At 38.4% G+C, this 21,225-nt stretch overlaps 1 protein-coding gene across 8 annotated transcripts in view; it reads right to left on the bottom strand.

The window, feature by feature from the left end:
- Positions 1 to 21,225, bottom strand: part of Ptprc (protein tyrosine phosphatase, receptor type, C) — a 112,094-nt gene that overhangs the window by 14,787 nt on the left and 76,082 nt on the right. For all 8 annotated transcript variants that reach the window (XM_039090347.1, XM_006249912.4, XM_008769534.3 and 5 more), the window contains 13 exons: positions 19,502 to 19,657; positions 17,826 to 18,034; positions 14,684 to 14,744; positions 13,305 to 13,413; positions 12,619 to 12,653; positions 10,151 to 10,260; positions 9,205 to 9,295; positions 9,041 to 9,117; positions 4,307 to 4,343; positions 4,001 to 4,098; positions 3,213 to 3,338; positions 1,379 to 1,536; positions 667 to 802 (listed from right to left, as the gene is read on the bottom strand). In XM_039090347.1, coding sequence (XP_038946275.1) covers positions 667 to 802; positions 1,379 to 1,536; positions 3,213 to 3,338; positions 4,001 to 4,098; positions 4,307 to 4,343; positions 9,041 to 9,117; positions 9,205 to 9,295; positions 10,151 to 10,260; positions 12,619 to 12,653; positions 13,305 to 13,413; positions 14,684 to 14,744; positions 17,826 to 18,034; positions 19,502 to 19,657 — 1,403 coding nt within the window. The remainder of the gene's footprint in view (positions 1 to 666; positions 803 to 1,378; positions 1,537 to 3,212; positions 3,339 to 4,000; positions 4,099 to 4,306; positions 4,344 to 9,040; positions 9,118 to 9,204; positions 9,296 to 10,150; positions 10,261 to 12,618; positions 12,654 to 13,304; positions 13,414 to 14,683; positions 14,745 to 17,825; positions 18,035 to 19,501; positions 19,658 to 21,225) is intronic.

Below are 21,225 nucleotides of genomic sequence, written 5' to 3' on the forward strand. Positions count from 1 at the left end.
GCCTAAGTGCTTAACTTATATTTTCCTTTTTAACCATGTTGGATTTTTTTATTATATAAGTCAAATACTGACTTTATTTCAGCACTAATTCTATTTTATGTATGGTTTTCCTGAAGCATAGAAAGATTAAAAGAAATCCAACAATTCATAAAGTGAGTAATTCAGGGCCTTTATTTGAACTTTTGAACTCTAGTCCAAAGAACCAGGTTCTTGCAGGGTGTGGTTTTAGCCTAGCACTTGAGAGGCTGAGGCAGGATTTCTGCTGCGAATTTAAGGCCATATGAACTGCAAAGTGAGATCAACCAAGTCTGAAAAAAATAAAGAAAACAAAAGATACTCTTATCTCCTGTTCTATTCTGTCTGCTCAGTGTTATGAAAAGTTGCGAGTGCCGTGTTCTTTCTCTTCAGGCTCAGTCACGCCTTCATGACTTCATCATTTGGGAACTTTATTAAGTTCGCCTTGCATGCACTTATGTATTTCTACATGTACAAAGTGCTTCTGATGAAGATTAGCTCATTTTAGCTTTCAGAAATTAAAACATCATCTTCTTCCACCATTTGAATCTGTAAATAATATGGATTTCTTTTTAAGTGCCTCACTACCACCCCAGAATATTTAAATTCTCAACCAATAGCGAGCCTAGGTCATGTCAACCGGAACTGTACCTCCACTTGCACCATCAGACATCTCTGTCGCCTTAGGTTGACAACATAGCCATAGACATCCACTTTGCCCTCTGCTTCTAGGCTTTCGAGCATGGCATCAATTCCAATGTAGGTGCCTGTACGCCCAACGCCAGCACTGACGGAACAAAGAGAAAGGCAAGGTGTGAGGTATATCAGATGTTTCAATGCGTGAAGAAGCCTGGCTGACAAGACTGTTGATGTGAACCCGGTCCCTGAATTCCTCTTAAAAGTGGAAAGAAAGAATTGAATCCATAAAACTCTATAAAGCTCCCTTCCATTCTAAAATCAGCACCACTATCACCACCACACAGTCATACATAACACACACACACACACACACACACATACACACACGATTATTTTTAAATGGAAGTAATGTGTAGCTATGTTCACAAGGAAGGAGTGAAACAGTCATCAAGGGAAGGCAACGGGACAATTTTTCCTTAAGAATTATTTACATATTTACTTTCAGGCCCTCGCTATTTAATTGACAAAGCAAAATGTCAGTTTATGTCCCCACAAATGAATGCAATTATAAATGTCAATTTATAGGACAACTACTTGAGAAATGAATATAAGTTCATCTTGGCAGATTATTGCCAAAATAGCACTAGCCAATGAGGATGTCCCTAACAGCCCAACAAGAGGGTGAGACAGGCTGGCAGACCCATTCGACCCACAGAGGCTTTACCTGCAGTGCACCACAATGGGTCCACTGAAGAAGTTGCTAAAAGCATTAACTCTCCGTCGAAGTTTCAGGAGCAGGTGAGGGTCTTCAGGAACCCCATGGTCTGGCCAACTGGTGAATTGAATATGAGTCACTTCTCTTCCAGTTGCTTTTTCTTTTTTCTACTCAAGAGACAATGCATTTTTTGAGACAGTTTCTTAAAAGAAAACTCAGTATGATAGATATATAAAAAAGAAGACCTGTACAATAGGTTTCTCATGTAAATATCTCCAGACTTTTGCCTCAGATCCCCTCTTCCTTGGTTTTCCAGGACTGGATTTCCTCTCCTGTTACTAACAGTTCATGAGAAGCCACACTAAGACTCTCACATGCACTGCTCAATAAACCAGTAAGGAACAGATAACAGAAGAATAAGTAACGTAGAAACTCCTTGGACCTTCTGTGCTTTGACATCAAAGATAAAGAAAAAAAAACTAAAATTGAGACAGAGTTGTAGATGGAGGTTTGTATACTGAGTAAATTTCACCCACATAGTTCTTGAGAATTTATCTGCTTGGTTTCCTAACAAGCAAGACGATTTCCCACACGGAGAAAGTATAGTTAATTGTTTGTTTGTTTGTTTGTTTCTGTTCTATTCTCACTCAGAGAATTGCCACATCTCAAAATATAAATAATAAGATAATATTCTTTGTAGCTTTCCAATAGACAACATATAAATTCACTAGGACAGATACCTCAGAATAATCACAGTGAGTAGATAGACACTGGCCTCTACAGTGCTCCCATATATGTGCAATGGCATTCCTTGCCAAGCATGAGTTTTTTAATTGGCTTTAGACAGGATTGTTCATTCCCAAAAGCAGGGTAGGGAGTGATGTCATCAGTGCAAAGAAGGCTTTAGGAGAAATGCCAAGAAATCTGGTTTTTTGGTTCTGTTCTGTTTTGATTGGATTGAATTGGATCAGGTTGGATTTGCTTTCCTGAAGAAAATGTGTCCTAATAAAGTTCAGGTTACCAAAAGTCTCCCGAATAGGGTTCAAAGAAACATTAAACCTAAATAAGGTGTGCAAGTTTCAATTGCATTACTAGGGCATACACGGTAAACCAAAGACTGTGCATATTTAAAGTGTAGCTGTTGCCTCCAGAGTGGTACCCCATCACTATGTAATGGTAGAGCACTTTGGCACAATAAAGTGAAAGTCTGAACCCATCTCACTCCCCATTCTCACACCCTCAGCCTGAGGCAACCACTGATCTATGTTCCGCATTCATAGGCTCCTCTAGATAAGAACTTTCCTGAAAATTGAATCGCATAATAAGAGATGACCTCCATTTCAAGTCTTACCAAAACCGTGCTGACCTCTTTCTTTGCGGAACTAAATATTCTCCCCTCTCCCTCTCCCTCTCCCATGCCCTCTTCCTCCCCCCCCCTCTCTCTCCTGTATAGTTATAACTTAGTGTGTTTTAATAGGCTCATGCAATGTACCATGTTCTAAAATATGTTTTCCATTATTCAGAAAGACTACTCGCAAGCAGCATTGTTTGTTTTTCCACCTAACAACCTTGTCACTGCCAAAGCCCATCTTGTGAACCCATTTGTTACTACTTCAAAGGACCAGTGGGAGCGTGTGATTGGTGCAAACAAACAATACCTCGATCAGCGATTAAAATTGGGTCCTGTTAGCTTTCACTCTTGTTCTAACCTGGCTCTTTCTCTTCAAGATCATTAAAAGTGATGTTTCCCAGATGTGTTTAACTCCTCACATTTTACACTCCTTAGCTGTACTCTTACAAAAAGCCATACCAAGCCCAAAGTTACAGAATGAGATAAACTCACGTGGGCAATGCTCAGCTTCTGGATAATGTAATCAGGACATCGTTTGTGGTCATTGATCGTCACGACAACATCTCTGAAAGTCCGAGTGCCTTCCTCCATGCATGGCCAATATTCTGCACACTTGTTCTACAGTCGAAAAGAATCATTAATGACTACAGTCTATTCTAATATAGTTCCAGCTTATGAAAACCCCAACAACCAAAAATGGATTCAACCTGTTATTCCCCAAACACTTGCGGACATTTAAATAACATGTGTACCTTGAGCTGAAATGTGTTCTATTTCACACTAATGTTTCTGGATGGGTTTTTCTTAACCAATCAACAGAAGGATGGTCTGCCCGGCCTTTGCAAGCTATCACCAAAAGACTGCAAAAATGATTACCACAAGTGACATGCTGGCAAGTATTTAGTTCCAGGCTCAGGATCCCAGAGACTCTTTATTTCTTCCAACATTGAATTACGTGAGTGTCCACTGTCTAGGCAGTTATCAGTTTTTGCTGTGGTCATTCACAAATACTTGTGAAGTTGTCACATCATGATGTTTGGAATTTACACTGATGCCAGATATGAGCTTCAAAATCAATTCACTTAAATATATTACACACACACACACACACACACACACACACACACACACACACACACTGTTTACATATTTAGGTTTTCAACATGCATGAAATAAAATGGGAACATGGTTAAAGCAGAGAACTGTCTGTATGAATCATACCAGACACAGTTCAGCATTTCTTTTCCCAACCCCCAACCTCCAGCCTTCTAGGTTCTTACCCTGTTTCCTTCTTCACATCGTGTGACCATGACAATAACTGTGGCCTTCTGCTCCCAGATCATCTTCCAGAAGTCATCAACTGTCTCATCCCGGGGCCCTAGGAGTTAAGTACAAGTTACCCAATCCTTCTCAGAAGTGCTATAAAACAAGTTTCTAGGAGAAACTCCAGGATATAAAATGAATGACCTTAGAAGAAGGGGGATGGGTTGGGATAGGGGGGTTTATGGATGGGAAACCGGAAAGGGGGATAACATTTGAAATGTAAATAAAAAGTGTCTAATTAAAAAAGAGAAAAATTGAATTACCTTGTGCAGCAATGTATTTCCTGGGTTCCTTGAAGCCCTGATCAAAACACACAAAGAGAAGAGTCATTCATGGAACACTTTTTCATGAATACAAAATACTGAGAATCAGGCATTGATATAGCACTGCTACGGTTGTAAACACATCTGGCCATTTTCAGATTGTTGCAGAGGGAGGGGTTAATGTGCAAGAAGACATTTAACGATGCTGAACACGTTAGCTACACTCGCAAACAGTATTCATGACCCCAATGTGTTTTTGCCATGTAGTACTCCGGCTTTGATAATTAGACTTTATCTCATCTGAGATACTGCAGCAATTAACAAGACAAATCTATCCTTTCCTTTATATATAAAACTCCTGCTCCATAGAACCACCTGCTAGTCAGGCCTTTTCACCAGCCACGGGGGTTCCTTTACAGAGTTCTACTCAATTTCTTGCAGTAAATCCCTCTGGGAACGCACCTACATTTGCGCATATTAACTATTGCTGAGGATTCCCTAGAGTCCCTTTATGTCATCCCAGATATGAAAATAAAAACATTCATTATCTGTAATGACTGCTTTCTCTGCTCCACTGGCTAAGATAAGGAAGCAGTGGAGAGGCAAATGAAATATGCTAATTCCTTGCAAGACTTTCTCAAACGCCTTAAATTTACTTTCGTAATGGGGAAAATTCCACAGGGCACGGTAACTTTGCCATTGATCGAAACTTTGCACGTCAGCTATAGGAGCCTTCAGGTAATTTTAGTAAGCCTCATGATGTTTTCAGACACGTGCATGTGTCTATCCATTGACGACCAGCTGAGTTGCTACAGTGTGTCAAGAACCTGTCTAGCTGCTGAGGAGATCTGCTCTCCAGGGGATTGGAGCTCAGTTGGAGAAATGTAATTATAACTTGATCCCATGATTAGCAAACATAATTCAACAGAATGTGTAACTGTTTATTTCTAGAGCCTACCTAAACCCTGAAGCAATCACTAACATTGCTCAGTCTGCCCTCAATTACATTTCTTTGAAGGACGAGACCTTTGGAAAATGAACTCGTGTACTCTAAAACAAAGCTTGTTCCCCATTAATTGTCTGGCCTGCAGAGGACTCTTGCCCATATCAGTTCAAGTGGAGGTGAAATTAGGAACAGCTACTATGTTATTTCGGGGGGACCCACTCTTCCCATCTGAAAGTGTTGCTTTGTTCTGGAAACAAGCTTTGCAAAGAACATGTGAAACGGAAATAGGGGTTTATATTATGGAGGTCATTGGCACATGTAGATTGCTCTCTAACTCAATTGGATTCCTTAAGGGCTTCCAGAGACTGAAACACCAACCAGACAGCATACAAAGGCCGGACATACTCTCCTCATTAATATGTAGCAGATGTGACGCTCTGTCATCATGCTGGTTCCTCAACAACTGGAATGGGGTTCGTCTCTCTTTCTGTCGCCTGCCCATGCATCCTGTTCCCCTAACTGTGCTGCCTCATCTGGCCTCAGTTGGAGAGGATGTTCCTAGTCCTGTGACTTGATTTGCCAAGGTAGGTTGGTACCCAGACGGCCCTCCCCTGTCTTATCTGAGAAGGGGGAGTATGAGGGAGTGGTCTGTGTGAGGGTGAACTGGGAGGAGAGGGTCTGTGGTCTCTGTATAAAAGAAATACATTAATGAAAAAATTAAATCAGGAATACATATTTTAAAAAAGAGTATAGGAAGTGTTAAATATCAAAAATACTTTTATGAGAGACAGGTTTAGAGTGTTAACTTCGAAGACTACCTAGAGTAGAGTGGCAGTTCTGATTCTCCCAGAGGTAACTGGGACGATTTCGCAGTGAGCTGTGGGAGTTATTTAACTCATATGTGGAAATCACTAAAAGAGATGACTGAGAAAAAGCAGATGCACTTAGTAGACTATAATATGTGAATAAATAGTCACAACCATGTATGTGAGTAATTGGCTCTGGAAAAACCGTAAGATACCTTGAAAAGTAAATTTATTAATAAATAACACAAAGATGACAAAGGTATATATTTCATAAGTGGTTCAACAAGAAAGAATTTCTAAATCAGTTTATGCTTTCTGAATAGACTGTATGGAGTTGATTGGGTTCTTGTCTTCAAGTTTTCTATTTAATGGGAACTGTAAACTGTACCTTCAAATGAAATGTCTTTGTGGATCTGAGACTTAACAGGATGTCTCAGGTATAATGACCAGTGTCCACATAAGTGACAGGGGGTGCACATGAAAATAAAGGGGCTGTAAGGGGGAAGAAGGCCACAAGGTGGAGGCAGAGAGTGGAGAGATCCAGCCACTGTCAGCAAAAATAAATAAATAAATAAATAAATAAATAAATAAGGAGAGCTAGAAGCTTCCAGAAGCCAGAAAATACAAATTAGAATCTTCCCATGAGACTTCGAGTGAACATGGTTATGCTGAGAGATTGCTAAGCTCAAGAACTCAGAGAATGGACTTCTGTTATTTTCATGGCACTAGTTTGTGAAATTTTATTATGCCAGATCTCAGAAACTAATACCTACAAATTAAATATAAATAACGATAAAGTGAAATTTGAGTTTCTACTTCCATAAAATACTACACATTTGTGTAAGCAAAACAAAATAATGATAACAACAAGACCTCAATTTCAACCGCCACCCTTTATCAAAAGAGTTTGAGAATCACAAACAAATCAGCAAATACCTTGTCATAACACACTTTATCACATACTAGATAATTATGTTAGTTTTCAATAGTACATTTTTTTAAAAAAAATGTATGGACAAACACCCTTTCAAATGCTGCAGATGGATTGTTAGGGCGGCTGCCACGTGGAGATTTTAAAAACTATAATTATACAGATTCCTTGGACCTGAAATTCCTCTTTTATAAATTTATTCTATAGATAAATTAAAAGCCACAGTGTAATAATACGAACCAAGACAGCATCTTTTCATCTACCTTTGTAGTAGCAGAAGTGTATAAAGCATACTGAATGTTCAATAATTATACCACGAATTACCATAAAAACAAAAAGACATGAAAATTTGTTGGGTCTGAGGTTAGTAATTTATAGCTTGTAATACCCATTATTTTTTAAGCTTTGTGTGTTTCAGTTGTGGGGGGTGGGGCGAGCACATGCGCCTGCATGCGTGTCTTTCCGGTGTGGACGGTGGGAGCCAAGCGTAGACCAAAAGCAGGAGGCTCTCTCAACTGCTGAGCCATCTTTCCAGCGTCCTGTAACCTGTACTTGTTTAGTTTTGGTTGCCAATTTGATAACATTTAAGATCACCTTAGAGACAAACTTCTGCACATATCTGTGGGGGAGTATCCATGGAGGCTTAAATGAGGTAGGGCACACCCTGATGGTAAGTAACACTATTTGTTCTCTTGACAGAGGTCCCTCAGTGAATGAAAGGGAGAACACAAGGAGTCCCAGCATAGCTTCTCTGTCTCGCTGCTTCCTGACTACAGATGAACGTGACTGGCCGGCCATTCACATTCCTTCCTCGTACTCATACAGTGTACTTCAAACTGCACTCCAGAAGAAACCTACCCCTCGTTGGTGGTTTTTTTTTTTTTTTCATGTATTTCTTAACAGGAACAAAAAAGATATAGACAAGTCTGTGAGCAAATCTAGCAAGATCTGATTTCATACCCAAAGTCCTTTGTGACTAAGCTATATTACATACTCTTCAGGGATGCTGGGTCACTCAGGAGTTGAGTATTTGTGACAAAGATTAACTCTGATCTGAAAAGTCAAGCCTATGTGCTCTCTGGGGCATTAGAGGAAGAATCTGTAATCTTTTCGTTCAGAATACTATTATACGTGGTCCATGTTCAGAAAGCTAGATCTATATGTATATAAATATTTTTAGATGGCTATACATTCTACATCTATACCATGTATAGATCTATATGTGTACAGATAGGCATACCTAAGGCATGTATGTGTTTATATGCATATTCAGAAAATACCAGGCTACATTATGGTGTGAATATAGCATTTACACTGAGAGTCTTCGCAAAAGTTGGCATTTTACTTTTCTGTAAAGAAACGTGGGCAGACATGAAGGCTCTCCTGAAAGGAGATAGTGGGTAGATTGGGTAAGGAGATGTTCTCAACTTATGTGTGTTCTTCTATCTTGTAAAATTCTGGAACTCATATAAAACCCGACTTATTTAAGAATTATAGAAGCCAAATTTTTTAAAGTCATCAGTAAATTTTGTCTAGATATTTTCAACTTGGATAGCCAAAAGGGAAAGATGAACACACAGTGGAGCTGTGAACAGAAGCAACCAGCCTAGGCTTAGGCAGACCTAAACTCCATCTCAGGTCAAAGCCTTTCCTAATTTCATTACAGTGTCATAGTAACAAAAGTACTCGGGTTTCCCAACCCTTATGTATTGTGGGCATAGAGTGCTCAGTTGCAGCAAATGCAGATCTTATGAGAAATTCATGCAGGGATATTTTCATGCACAACAAAAGGAGATTTTTATTTTCATAAGGAGAAAGCCCTATTTTGCACCAAGCACCAGCAAAAATACATGTAACAATGTTTGCAAAACCTTAATGAATTTTGGTTTTGGTGTCAGCGATGTCATGGGCTTAACTTAACATATTTGTAATAATTTCTCTAGGTTCTTGCAAAACCATTGGAAGGACTAAATGGAACACAGAAATGTAAAGAAAACGAACATTTCTGACAGTTAAAAGAAGCCATAAGATAACCCGGAGTATTTACTTACATCAATGTAGCTGGCATTTATGTAGGTGGACCCTGCGTCTCCATTTATTTCAGAGAGCTCCACACGGTTGTAATCATCTGTTTTAAGAAAAGAAAATCAATACTGAACTAAAGAGTAGCTACACCGTGTCAAGATAAAGAAACTCAGTTCCAAAGTGCACTCACAGGGGAGAATGTCCACATAACGGTTTTTGTTCTGGTTTTGGGACTTTCGGGCATCTTTGATGGGAAACTTGCTGAATACCCGTGGAATGCTCTGGAAGGTACAAATATTCTTTGGGTTACAAAAGGTTCCCAAAATAAGGAGGTGGGATAGAATGAGGGAGGGGGGAAGAAGGAAGGAAGGGAGGGAGGGAGGGAGGGAGGGAGGGAGGGAGGGAGGGAAAGAGTTTTATCCTTTATCAGTTATTGCTGGGGGGTAAATGAGGTAACATTAATCCATCCTTTATACTGGCAAACATGGTACATTAGGTAGATGGAATTAGTTTCACTATGAATTCTAAAAAAAAAACCAAAAACATTTTTTTTAAAGATTTATTTATTTATTTTATGTACAGCATTCTGCCTGCATATGTGACTGCAGGCCAGAAGAGGGCACCAGATCCCATTACAGATGGTTGTGAGCCACCATGTGGTTGCTGGGAATTGAACTCAGGACCTCTGGAAGAGCAGTCAGTGCTCTTAACCACTGAGCCATCTCTCCAGCCTCCAAAAACATTTTTTAAATAGCAACAGAACAATTAAATTCAATTTAATTCCAAAACACTTAATGTTAAAGGAAAAGTACAAAATTACTTAGTGACTGATTATTAGATAGTCATCTGGAACAGAAGGACAAAATGAACCAAAAACTGTTTGCGACAGGACTTCATATTTAGATTAAATGCATTGGAGCATTTTGGTACAGACTTCGCCAGCTTCCTATCATGATTGGCTTTGCCCCCCTCTCTGAATCCCTCATTGATAACTATGGCAGTAACATATGACTATATTACATTTCTATCTTCAGAGGATAAATTGTTAAGGGAAATGGTTATGCAAATGTACGTGACATGGAATCATCTTGAAGACCGTGTGGAATTCTTTACCCTCCGTGAAGGATGACTCATACCTGAAATTCAGCCAGGAACAGTCTACCCTCATCGGCAATCTTTCTTTTGTATGTTTCCAACAAAAGGTCAGAATGAATTGGGTCCACATTTATCAGCTGCTTCTCCTCATCTGTAAACAAGTAGTCAGAGTGAAGACCAATGCTGCGTCTGTCTGTCTGTCCTCAGTACCTGCATGTGCTAACAGAATTCACACCTCAGCTCTTTCCCTGATCCCTATCTGCATGGGAAACTTCGCTCATATGTAAGCATCTGCCTAGAAATTAAGGACTTCTAAATCTTGAACCTCAGTCTTTTGCTGGCTTTGTACTGTTCCTTCTACGAGAATGAGCTTCTCTTTTTCCTATGCCTAGATAAAAGATCCTTGACCAAATATTATCACTGTTAGACATCCGTGGTTTTGCTCAATTACATTCAGTTTGCAGTACTTGACAGACTTCTCTATGCCACTATTATTATTTTCTTTTCATTGCTCCCTTTTGCTCCCTTTCTCACCAACAGCCTCATACCTACTGGACAAGTGTTTGTTAAGTACTATAATCGTACAGATAAGAAGAGAAAATGATTAATACTATTCTACCCACTATTCATCTTAATTTGGTTACCCTATACTATCAAACAAATTATATTTATATTATATACCTAGAATAAAAAAGACAAAAACATTACATATATTGAAAGATAACTTTCTGTGAGAAAATAATAACACAACACAGATATGTACTAAGTGCTTTCCTTTGCTTTCTATCAGATCATGTCCTTTATGAAAACTTTCGTGGTAAGCTAGCTATATTTACACATGGGACTTGACAAAATACAGGGCTTTTTTTTTAACAAGATATAGTTGTTATAAATGAGTTATGTGTATATGTTTTCCCTGTATGCATGAACATACAGCACTTGTATGCCATGCCCACAGGTCAGATAGACATTATCTGATTCCCTGGAACTGCATTTTAGGGCAACTGGGAATGGCCAGGTGGATGCTAGGAACGAACCCAGGTCCTCTTCCAGAACAGCCAGTACTCTTCACCTCTGAGCTGTCCATCCAGTCCCAGAAACCACGGGTTTAAAAGGCTAAGGAAATTTGTGCCACCACACGAGCAAAGGTTTCTCCAAGTGTCCCATCTCCTGTTTCTGGTTCTTGCTCTGGGTACATTGTTACCTCTCCACATTGTCAGATGAAGAAAGAAACTGTCCATGAGTGTGGAGTACTCCTCTTACTGCTCATAATAAACTTTGTTTTTCAAGCATAATTATCACTTTGGCTAGTTCCTCTGGTTGGTGGGAGATGTCTGGATCTCATCCAGGCTTACTTGATGTCTGTGCTTTGAGTGGGTAAGTTCTAAAGTATTCCTAGTTGTAAGTTGTACTAATTACAAGAGAAAACATCTGATGCTTCCAATCCACCTTAACTCTGAAAACTGTAAGCCCCTCTGCCCAGGTATGGTTATCTCTTTTCCTCCCTCTCCCCTCACCCTAACAGGACTAACACTCCAGACATGTGATCTATTCGTTGACATGCACTGACTTCACCCAGGTACAGAGGAGAAAGCCTTGAAATAAAGTAGAACCTCCCTGCCTTCCCAACGTCTGCACCCTGGTTATGGAAGGATATTCATCACAGATGTGAACAAATATATCCATGACAGGTATGATACAGTCTCTAATTGGGACCCCAACTAAGGGACTCCAAAGAGCCAGCCCAAAAGCCGCTGTGCACAGCTTGGCACCTCCTGTTGTCGGAAGGAAACCCTTCACACAGGAGGCAACACAAGAAAGATGTTTTCAAATTCAGTGTCATAAATGTAAGAGAAAAAGTGAATACTTTATTACAAGCACAGTTTAAATATCTCTAATGATTTTTATTGGATCTTGTCTTTAAAAACTAAAGAAATTATACAACAATTGGAGGGAGACGTGTCCTTTTTTATTAATAAAGTGTCTCATCTTATTCATCATTTTGCTTTCAGTGGGAGGGTCCCCCATCCCATCCTAGCAAAACCTGAAGACACTCCGTATCACGGCCCCACTGTGGAATACTATCTGCCTTCCTCACTAGTTGGTCTGGTCTTTCCCAGCAGTCTTAGCAAACCAAGCTTCTGCCCTCCCCACAGACAATTTCCTATATTTGATCTTTTTTCAGAACCGTGTACATTGCATTACTGTAACATTTACCACTCTGCTCTTGTTCATCAGTGCACCCGGCTTCCTCTCTTCATTTCCCAACCCTTGAAGAACAGGAACCATGTCCTGTCCCTGTGGCATTCTCAATGACACCGATAATATTTATGATATTATTGTGATTGAAATCATCACATAGATGGCTGCTCTTGGAACAAGTCAATTTGTTTCGTTATATTGTTGGACAAAACCCAGGTTGAGTTAAAGATGCCCAGCCCTTATTTTAAAATAGGTGGACTCCGATTCAGAGAAACAACACTCAGCAGTCAAAATCATCCATACTCACCCCTTTCAACGAGTTCCTGCTGTTCATCTAAATTGCTGTGAAGACAAAATAAAATGAGCTTCTGAGTTTGTCAGAACAGGGCAATTTATCTGGCACTCAGCTTAACTGAGCAAATATCATTTTATAAATGGACTAAGTGGGGGGAGAAGTACAGACGAGAAACACAGAAGAAGGGGAGAGGTAGGAGGAGAAAGAGGATGAAGGATGGGAAAGGGAGGGGAAAAACAGGAACTTGGGGAGAGTGCAGAAAGCAATGGGAAGAAAGAAAGTGACCAAGAGTTGCCTGAAAATGTCAAAAGAATGAGAAAGAATTAAGTGAAATCTCCCATTTCTTTTCATAAATTTCTATCTTCTTAGGCAAAGAAACGAACACACTGCCCATAACTCTCGCCTTTGCATTTGCTATCCCCAGATCGCTTTCATCTACTGAGTATTAAAAGAAAAGATACGCATTCTTTACACAGATTATTATTATTAAAACAAGCTTAGAATACCATTAGCAAATAGTGAATATAAGTACTTACAGAAAGCCAATAATTCCATGTTTAAGTCTTTGAATCAATATTCAGACGTGAACTAAGTTCATACTGTCTTCTCCAGTCCACTGCTCAGGCAATGAATGCCAGCTTGAAACGTTGTTGCAACAACAACCATTACCTCCTAACTCATAATTAATTGTGCCTTACCTGGATCTTTTCTTACGCAGATCATAGATTTTATACAAAACAACAAGCAGGGCTATTGATGTCACAATAATCAGAAACACCAGGAATATAATCAGTGCTTTAGAATTATCTAGAAATAAAAAGTGACACAGGAGAGCTTATTATTTCAAGTACTTTGCTAGATCAAGAATAACCTTCATGAACTAGAATTTTAAAATTATTTTGTTTATTTGAGGAGTCAATGCAAAACTTTTAGAATAAAATGAAATACATTAAAATCTTGATTTTGTAATTTTGGACTCTGTTATTTCAAAATTCCCAAGACATTTATATTTAAAGAGACTAATTAGAATACAGATGAGTACTTCCATTTCTTTTCATTAAATAATGTACTTTTGTAGAAAACTATCATTTAGATTTAATTCCCTTTCAGAGACTCATTTTAAAGGAATCAATGAGGTAATGTAGTTATTACATTTTTAGAAAGGAACTCATAGTTTACCATTCAGCACAAAAGTAGGTAGCTTCCTAAGGGATTCATAAAAGCTTCTATCACACAAAGATAAATCTTGTACATGTTCATTGGGGAATTAAACCAATTAACCAGGAGACAAAATTTATTTCATTTGACAGTGAGGATTAATGCTTTCCCTAACTTGAGCTTTCACTAAGAACTGATGTGCATCACACTCATAGGGAAAATAGAGCAAAGCACTGTGGGTACTATCTTGATACTGTGTTACATTCCGTCCTTTTCAGGCACATGATGGAAATATAATATACCCATGAAGTGACATCATGGTTTGAACCCCAGAGCCAGGCTGTTGAGCCTCCAACTTTAGGTCTTACTTCCTAGAAGGGAATTTGGCCAGAAACCTACCACCTCTGCACCTCTGTTCCTTAATTCCTGAAATGAGGTAAATAGTTTGGTTCCGGTAAATTTAGAGCATGTATAACATAGAGAAAAGTAGCTATTCACAGCCTCAAACCTGTTTGTGTGGTGTGTGTGTGTGTGTGTGTGTGTGTGTGTGTGTGTGTGTGTGTTTTATTGCCAATAATGATGCCCTAGATACTTAAGGTATCTTGGAAGTAGAGCAGAATCAGCAGACACATCAGTAGCAATATATTTTGAACATTGCAGTCAAGAAAGCAGTCTCATTTAAAAAGGTTACCAAAAATATTTGTGCAAATAAATCCTCTTAAAATTTGTGATGAAGGCAACATTCACATATTGACGAAGACATCAAATTTATTAATTTGACTTTTATGATACTGTAATTTTCGTAAGTTGCAGACATCTATAAAATACGTATAAACCACTAATGAATCAATCTATGGACGCAAAATCAAACAGTTTTGTTCAAACAAATGTAAGAAAAAAATAGGCCATGATGACTTACAAGATGTTGATTGAGGTTTTATTTCTGGGTCTCCCAGGTACTCTCCATTGTAAAAATAGACCTAAATTTCAGTTAGAAAAAGAAAAAGAAAAGAATTTCTACTATAAATGTGTATGGCAATATTCATAAACAAAATTTTGTACATTATTTCTTATAGAACACTGATTGTTTTCATCAAAAACGTCTGAGTTAAATCTAAACTTTAATGTTATTTTGCTCAATGCTGTTAAAAAGATAGAAAAGTGTTTATCAACCTTAGGAATGATGTAAATAATGAATAGAAATGGAAGAACAAATGAAAAAGTTCACAAAATAAAAAACAAAAATTAATCATTTAAGGTACAATCAATAGACACAAATTAAAGCTGTCTATTAATATACTAGTATGCTCAGATTTTATTTTAAAAGCAAACTTGCTGTCTACAAGAGTTGGGTATAGAATGCACATATTTTTATGGGTAAAATACATGAAAAATCGCAGTGTAGAAATAGTCACCATAAACACCAAAAGCTCGTAAAATGTAATATAAATAAAGAAAACTAAATATCAAAGAAAACTGAGAGGGGTGCAGAAACAGATGACTGGTGAGTATAGAATTTCCCAATATTCATAAATAAAAGTTTGTCAAGTATCTCTTATAAAGCAATAAAATTCACAGGAATAAAATTTTAAGCTCCACAAATGCATTTATGCATATATATATATATATATATATATATATATATATATATATATGATTCCAAACTACTTCTCATGACCATTCCTGGTTATCAACTCGACTATATCTGCAATTAACTAAAACCCAAGAAGCCATGTATACAAAGGACAAGGAAGAGGGAAATATTTGCTCTTTGCCTGCTTGCCCTCCCTCTTGCTAGCAACCGATTCTGTCACTGGTGTTAGAGCCTACTTATTCAGGATTCTGGCATGTACTGAATACCAGAGTAGCTGAACCACAACCTGTGAGCTACTACTTGTTAAAATTTATAATCCAAGAAGGTGATCTACAAAAAAAACACTTGGGATGATAATAAAAGCAAAACAATGACAAAGAAAAAATAAAGTCCACTGTCAAGATCATACTGTGGTGGTTAATGCTAAGTGTCAAATTGACAAGATCTACAATCACCTATGGGGGTTGGGTGGGAAACTAAAGACATATCTGTAAAGAAGTGTCAAGATTGAGTTAATTGAGGGGTAAGACCTAACCTAAATGTGGATAGCACCATTCCATGCTAGACTAAATAATAAATAACTTTTATTATTTAGTAGTAGTAAATAATAAGGAGACTCAATAATAAAGACAAACTGGACTTGGCCAGTTGCCTCAGGTTCCTCCCATCTTCCCTTCCCTACCAGGATGCACTGTACTCTCTCCAACTATGAGCAAAAATAAGTTCGTTCATCATTACCCTAATTTGTCAGGTATTTAGATATAGCAACGAGACAAGTAACTAGAAAACCAGGGACTAAAGAGTTGGGTCAGCAGATTAAACTGCTTGCCACACAAGTTTTACAACCTGAATTCAATCCCTTGAACTCCTAGTCGAAGGAGAAAATGACTTCGCAGACATGCCCGCTACCTTCCATGTATGTATACTATAGTACCTCTGTACCCAAATTCACATATACATGTGCCTTCATAAATAAAGTAAAAAGTGACAAAGAAAATTGCCTCTGAGGAATGGCAGCATTGTCCTGATACACCTGAGTGCATGATTCTTACTCCTTTGGAACTGGTTTATGCAAAGAAGATAGAAGAGTTCAGAGTTTCATTCTAGAGAAGGCCTAGAATGCTTTTAAGTAGAACATAATGTGTAAATCTGATAGGAATCCGAGGACCATAGTGCCAAGAGAAAGGCAAGTAGTAAGGACCCAGCACAAGGATTTTCAGAGGCTGGGGGCAGTCCAGGGCTGAGTGTATCATGTGCGTGACACGTTTTGACAAAGAACCTGGCTAGATTCTGTCCATGGCTGGGAGTAATAGAGAACTCATTCAGATCTCCGGTAAGAGAGAGGAGAAACATGAAAATATGAAGTTTGGTGGAAAATGTGTGTGAGCAAGTTGAAAGGTGAAGATGATGTGGGTTCAATAGGTGGAAGGTTATGCATAAAAGTTATGCACAAGTAGACTTATGATAGTTAGCACTGATTGTCCCCTTGACAGATCTGGGATCACCTAAGAGAGAAATTTCTAGGTATGTGCATGAAGGAGGAGTGTTAAATGCTTAGGGAAAACCAATCCAAAGTGCAGCGCCACTCAATGGTCCACTTTAAGTGGAGGGATAGTAAGATAGTGAGCTGGGCACTAACGTCCATCACTCTCTATTTTCAGAATACAAATGCAATGTAAGCAGTTTATATCAGGCTCCTGCCATGACACCTTCCCTCAAACTAGCAGCCAAAACCAGATTTTCTTGCTTAAGTTTCCTTTGTACTGATTAGAAATTTTTAAAGACATTAAGAAAGGTGGCCATTTATTCATAAACTTGTTTTCTAAATGCTGTTTACGTTGCAGATCAATATAGTTGTCATTAGTAGGATATAATAAAAACTTTATGTTAGAACTCCATTGGAAATTAAATAACCAAACATATTAAAGATAAAATAATACAGAAAAAAATTCCAGGCTGTCTTAAGATGGTTATGTTTATCTACTGCATAGAAATTATCATTATAAATACCAGAACAATCTGTATAATATTGATTCACAGTGAAACAGTGGGTATTGCAAGCTTCTTTATGTTTGAATGTATTTTTTTTACTTTATTTTAGAATTTTCTACCCTCAAAGCACACCTACGACTTTGTAATTGAAAATTTAATGAAAATAAATACTTGGCAAAGAGAAGATCTGCTACTCAGAAAATTTCTCCTAACAGGCACACAAAAAGTGATTTCCCTACAGTTAAGTAATTTTGAAAGGCAAATATGCTAAGAAAAAATTGCCATTAAACATTGCCTTTCATTCTAGAGAGAAAAGCTTGATGTCAAATTGCTGATGTCTTAACATGTTGATTTCACGAGTCATCAGAGATTCATAAGTCCATGCGACCACTGTCATTAATGCCATGCAAGTACTAAGTATTAAACACTGTAATATATCTTGTGAAGGTTGTGATTATGGAACACATGACCTTACCAGAAACTCATAGTCAGTTGAATAATAGAGATTGTCTACAACAAATTTACATGTGGATTGGTTGAAAGTTTTAACTAAAGAACCTCCACTTTTGACTTCCAAAATGTAACGCGCTTCAGGGCCATTAATTTCATAAGGAGAATTACACGTGACATTTATACTATTGTCTGACGCCCGGGAGGTTTTCATACCATTGACTTTGCCTGGACCTATCAAAATAAAGAAACATTTGTTACCTTGATGTTTTGATCTGTGGAAGTTAAAATACCTTGAAGCATGAATACGATGTAAACCATTTTCAGTGTTGGTCTGCATCATCACGGAAACACAGATTCAAAATTATTTTAAAGCATGTAAAAATAAAGCGCCCATTCATTATTAACATATAAGACATGCTTGAAGCCCTAAGTGTTTGCACAGTAACTAAGCAACAGAATGTGGAAAGAAATAACAGTGAGAAGTGAGAAGGAAGGGGGCTGGGAAGGATGCTTGAGAAACAGGTAAGTTCTCCTGTTCAGCCCAGGCTCTCCTCCTCTCATGGGTCTGTTTATCCTACTCAACACCAAGTGAGATTTTTAAGCAACTAGTCACTTTCTCTTGGCTTTATTATCCCAGAAACATGGGAAGGCAGCAAGAGCATATAGCTGTAGGACTTAGAAAGTTCTCAATACTGTCGTTCCTTGCGAATGTCATGCAATAAATATTTGAGCCTTTTAATATATATACAAAGCCAAGCCCTCTCTCTCCCCACCTGCTCTGCCCCTCTGCCCATTCCCATTCAACTCTGAGATTCTTCCTTTGCTTCTTCTTGCCCCATCAAGCTAGTTCTTAGGCTTGGGGCTCACCCTAGTGTATGGTGGGCCTATCAAGGGTCACATCATTAAAGGAAGTTGACTCTTGTTCTCTTGTAGTTATCAAATATCAAATGTGTTTGAGCTAATGATGAGATTATGTGAGCCCTAGTGAGATGGAGAGGATTTCAGCACTGAAGACATCTTTTCTCCAGGAATCCGGTGCCCACTGGGTCCTCGTAGTCATAGACTCCATCTTTCTCCAGGACTCTTTCTTCTTCCTTTCTCCTAATTGAGTCCAAGCAGTTACCTTGAAGATCAATCTAACAAACTGTGAGAATGTCCGACCATTGAAATTTCCAATGAAAAACATGACATAAACTAAGCACCAAATCTTGCTCTCTATTATGAAATGTTTTTTTTTTTTCTCTTTTTCGGAGCTGGGGACCGAACCCAGGGCCTTGCACTTGCTAGGCAAGCACACTACCACTGAGCTAAATCCCCAACCCCGAAATGTTTTATAAGGGGTTGTGTAGGACATCATTAAGTGTCTAGCTACAATCTGTGTTTCTAGACAGTAACGTGATCATTTTTCATCTAGATTACTGGGGTGCTTAAGGGTTTAAAGTCTTAGGGAGCACATAAGCTGGTGATGTCTCCAGCTTTGCTCCTTTAACCCCCTCACTATATCTGATAGATACAGTGAACCTTGATTAGCAGTGGTTAAATAATTTCATTTTCAATTATTTGAAATTTTAGAAGCTAACAAACATGCCAGGTTAATGTTTTTCCCAGAGGAAGTAGAAAGATCAATGCATTGCACATAAAAATGTCATCCAGTGCCCCTTAGCATTCATGGAAGAAGTATAAAAGCAAAAAACTTACGAGCTGCTTTTGTCCGAAAGTTGCAATCCTTAGCAGGGCCATTTCGTTGCACCCTCCCAATAACATAGGCAAATAGAGACACTGTGTACTCTGTATAAGGCCTCAGGTTTTTCACCTCAAAACTGTTCACATCATTAGCCAAATTTTCACATTTTTCTAGAATTAAAAAGAAAACCTAAGTTAGTATGTATCTTAAAGTCAGAACTCCTACGCAGATAACATGATGTTTACGTAATGTGGTTCCAGACAGACTCCAAATATTGAGGGAATTTAAACAGAAAGACAAACACAGCATGTTGTCTCTCATCTGTGTTCCTAGCTCCAAACCTCCAGATATATGTATACAACCTAGAGTAATTGCAAAATGGAGGACAATAAAAGAAGACAGGGGAGGGGGTTTCTAGAGAAGGGACAGGCAGGAAGGAAGAGGAGAGGAAATTGGAGAGGACTTTAATTGGGGGTAGGGAGGATAACACAGAAGAATAGGGTGGGATGAGGAACATATAACACTAAGAATGCTTGAAGAGGACATCGGCTACTATTACTTTATATTTATCCCCAAGTTGAAGGGAAGTCCCTACTGCTAAAGAAAACATATACTATAAACAAAAGAGTCAGAGCTTGAGCTGGAACTGATCCAGAAGTCTCTTCCCTGAGGAATGGCTTTCATGGTACCAGATATGCAAACTGCTAAGAGAGGAAAGCAATCAATAGCCCTATCTGTGAATTCCTATGAACCACAAAAGAGACTAGCACAGCACAACATCTGTAACTGTACAATAGTAGCACTCACACTTTGGTAGTAAGTCAGAGCTGTCTAATTGGACTTAAGGCCCACTTAACAGGAGAAAAATTACACAAAGAAGTACATGTGGTAAGTTTGGTCAGTTTGGTCATACAGTCTAGAAGAATGCTACCTCTGGAACTTCCCAAACCAGTCTACTGCCTAAGTTCTGAAAACTTATCATTACACTCAACCAAATGTAGCTCTCATTCCTTCTTTTTGTGATGCAAGGAGACTAATACATAAAGACATAACCAGTCAAAATTCAGAAGACAACTGACAGGAGATTGTTCAGATTCAGTTGATGGATCTGCACCTCAGGCTCAGTGACCATCAAGGAACGGGGGAAGGGGGGAGGGCAGAAAAATTGTAAAAGCCAGGTGACCATGAAGTCTGTTGGACAATTGTGTCTTCTAGTTATGAAATGAAACCTACAGCCACAAAATCTCAACAACTTGTCTACCTAATGAGACTTGAACAACCTCATGGGGGTCCAACCTTAAACAAAGCGCTACAAGTTATTAACAGTTGTTGAGGTCAGGATAATTCATCTTCGCTACGAATGATCTTCCGATTTGTTATCTGATATCAAGTGATCATGCCTAACACACACACACACACACACACACACACACACACACACACACACACAAACACAATGTACACGTGTAACAATAAATGGACTCAGAAGGTTGTTTTTTATGTTTATCCATATATGTGTATAAGTAACTGTAACAACAATTAAAGAGGAGGCTGCGAAATTGGGAGAGGCACATAGAAGTGTGGGAGGGGGGAGATGAAGAGGGATATATATATATATCTTAATTATACATATGAGAAAGTATAAAATATCAAAAAGTCATTGAATAAATTCAAATTATTCATAGATATGACTTCATATCACTAATGTGCTGAATGGAATATTTAATAAACTTAGACA

This window comes from Rattus norvegicus, chromosome 13 (assembly GCF_036323735.1).
Source record: "Rattus norvegicus strain BN/NHsdMcwi chromosome 13, GRCr8, whole genome shotgun sequence".
NCBI classification, from domain to species: domain Eukaryota; kingdom Metazoa; phylum Chordata; class Mammalia; order Rodentia; family Muridae; genus Rattus; species Rattus norvegicus.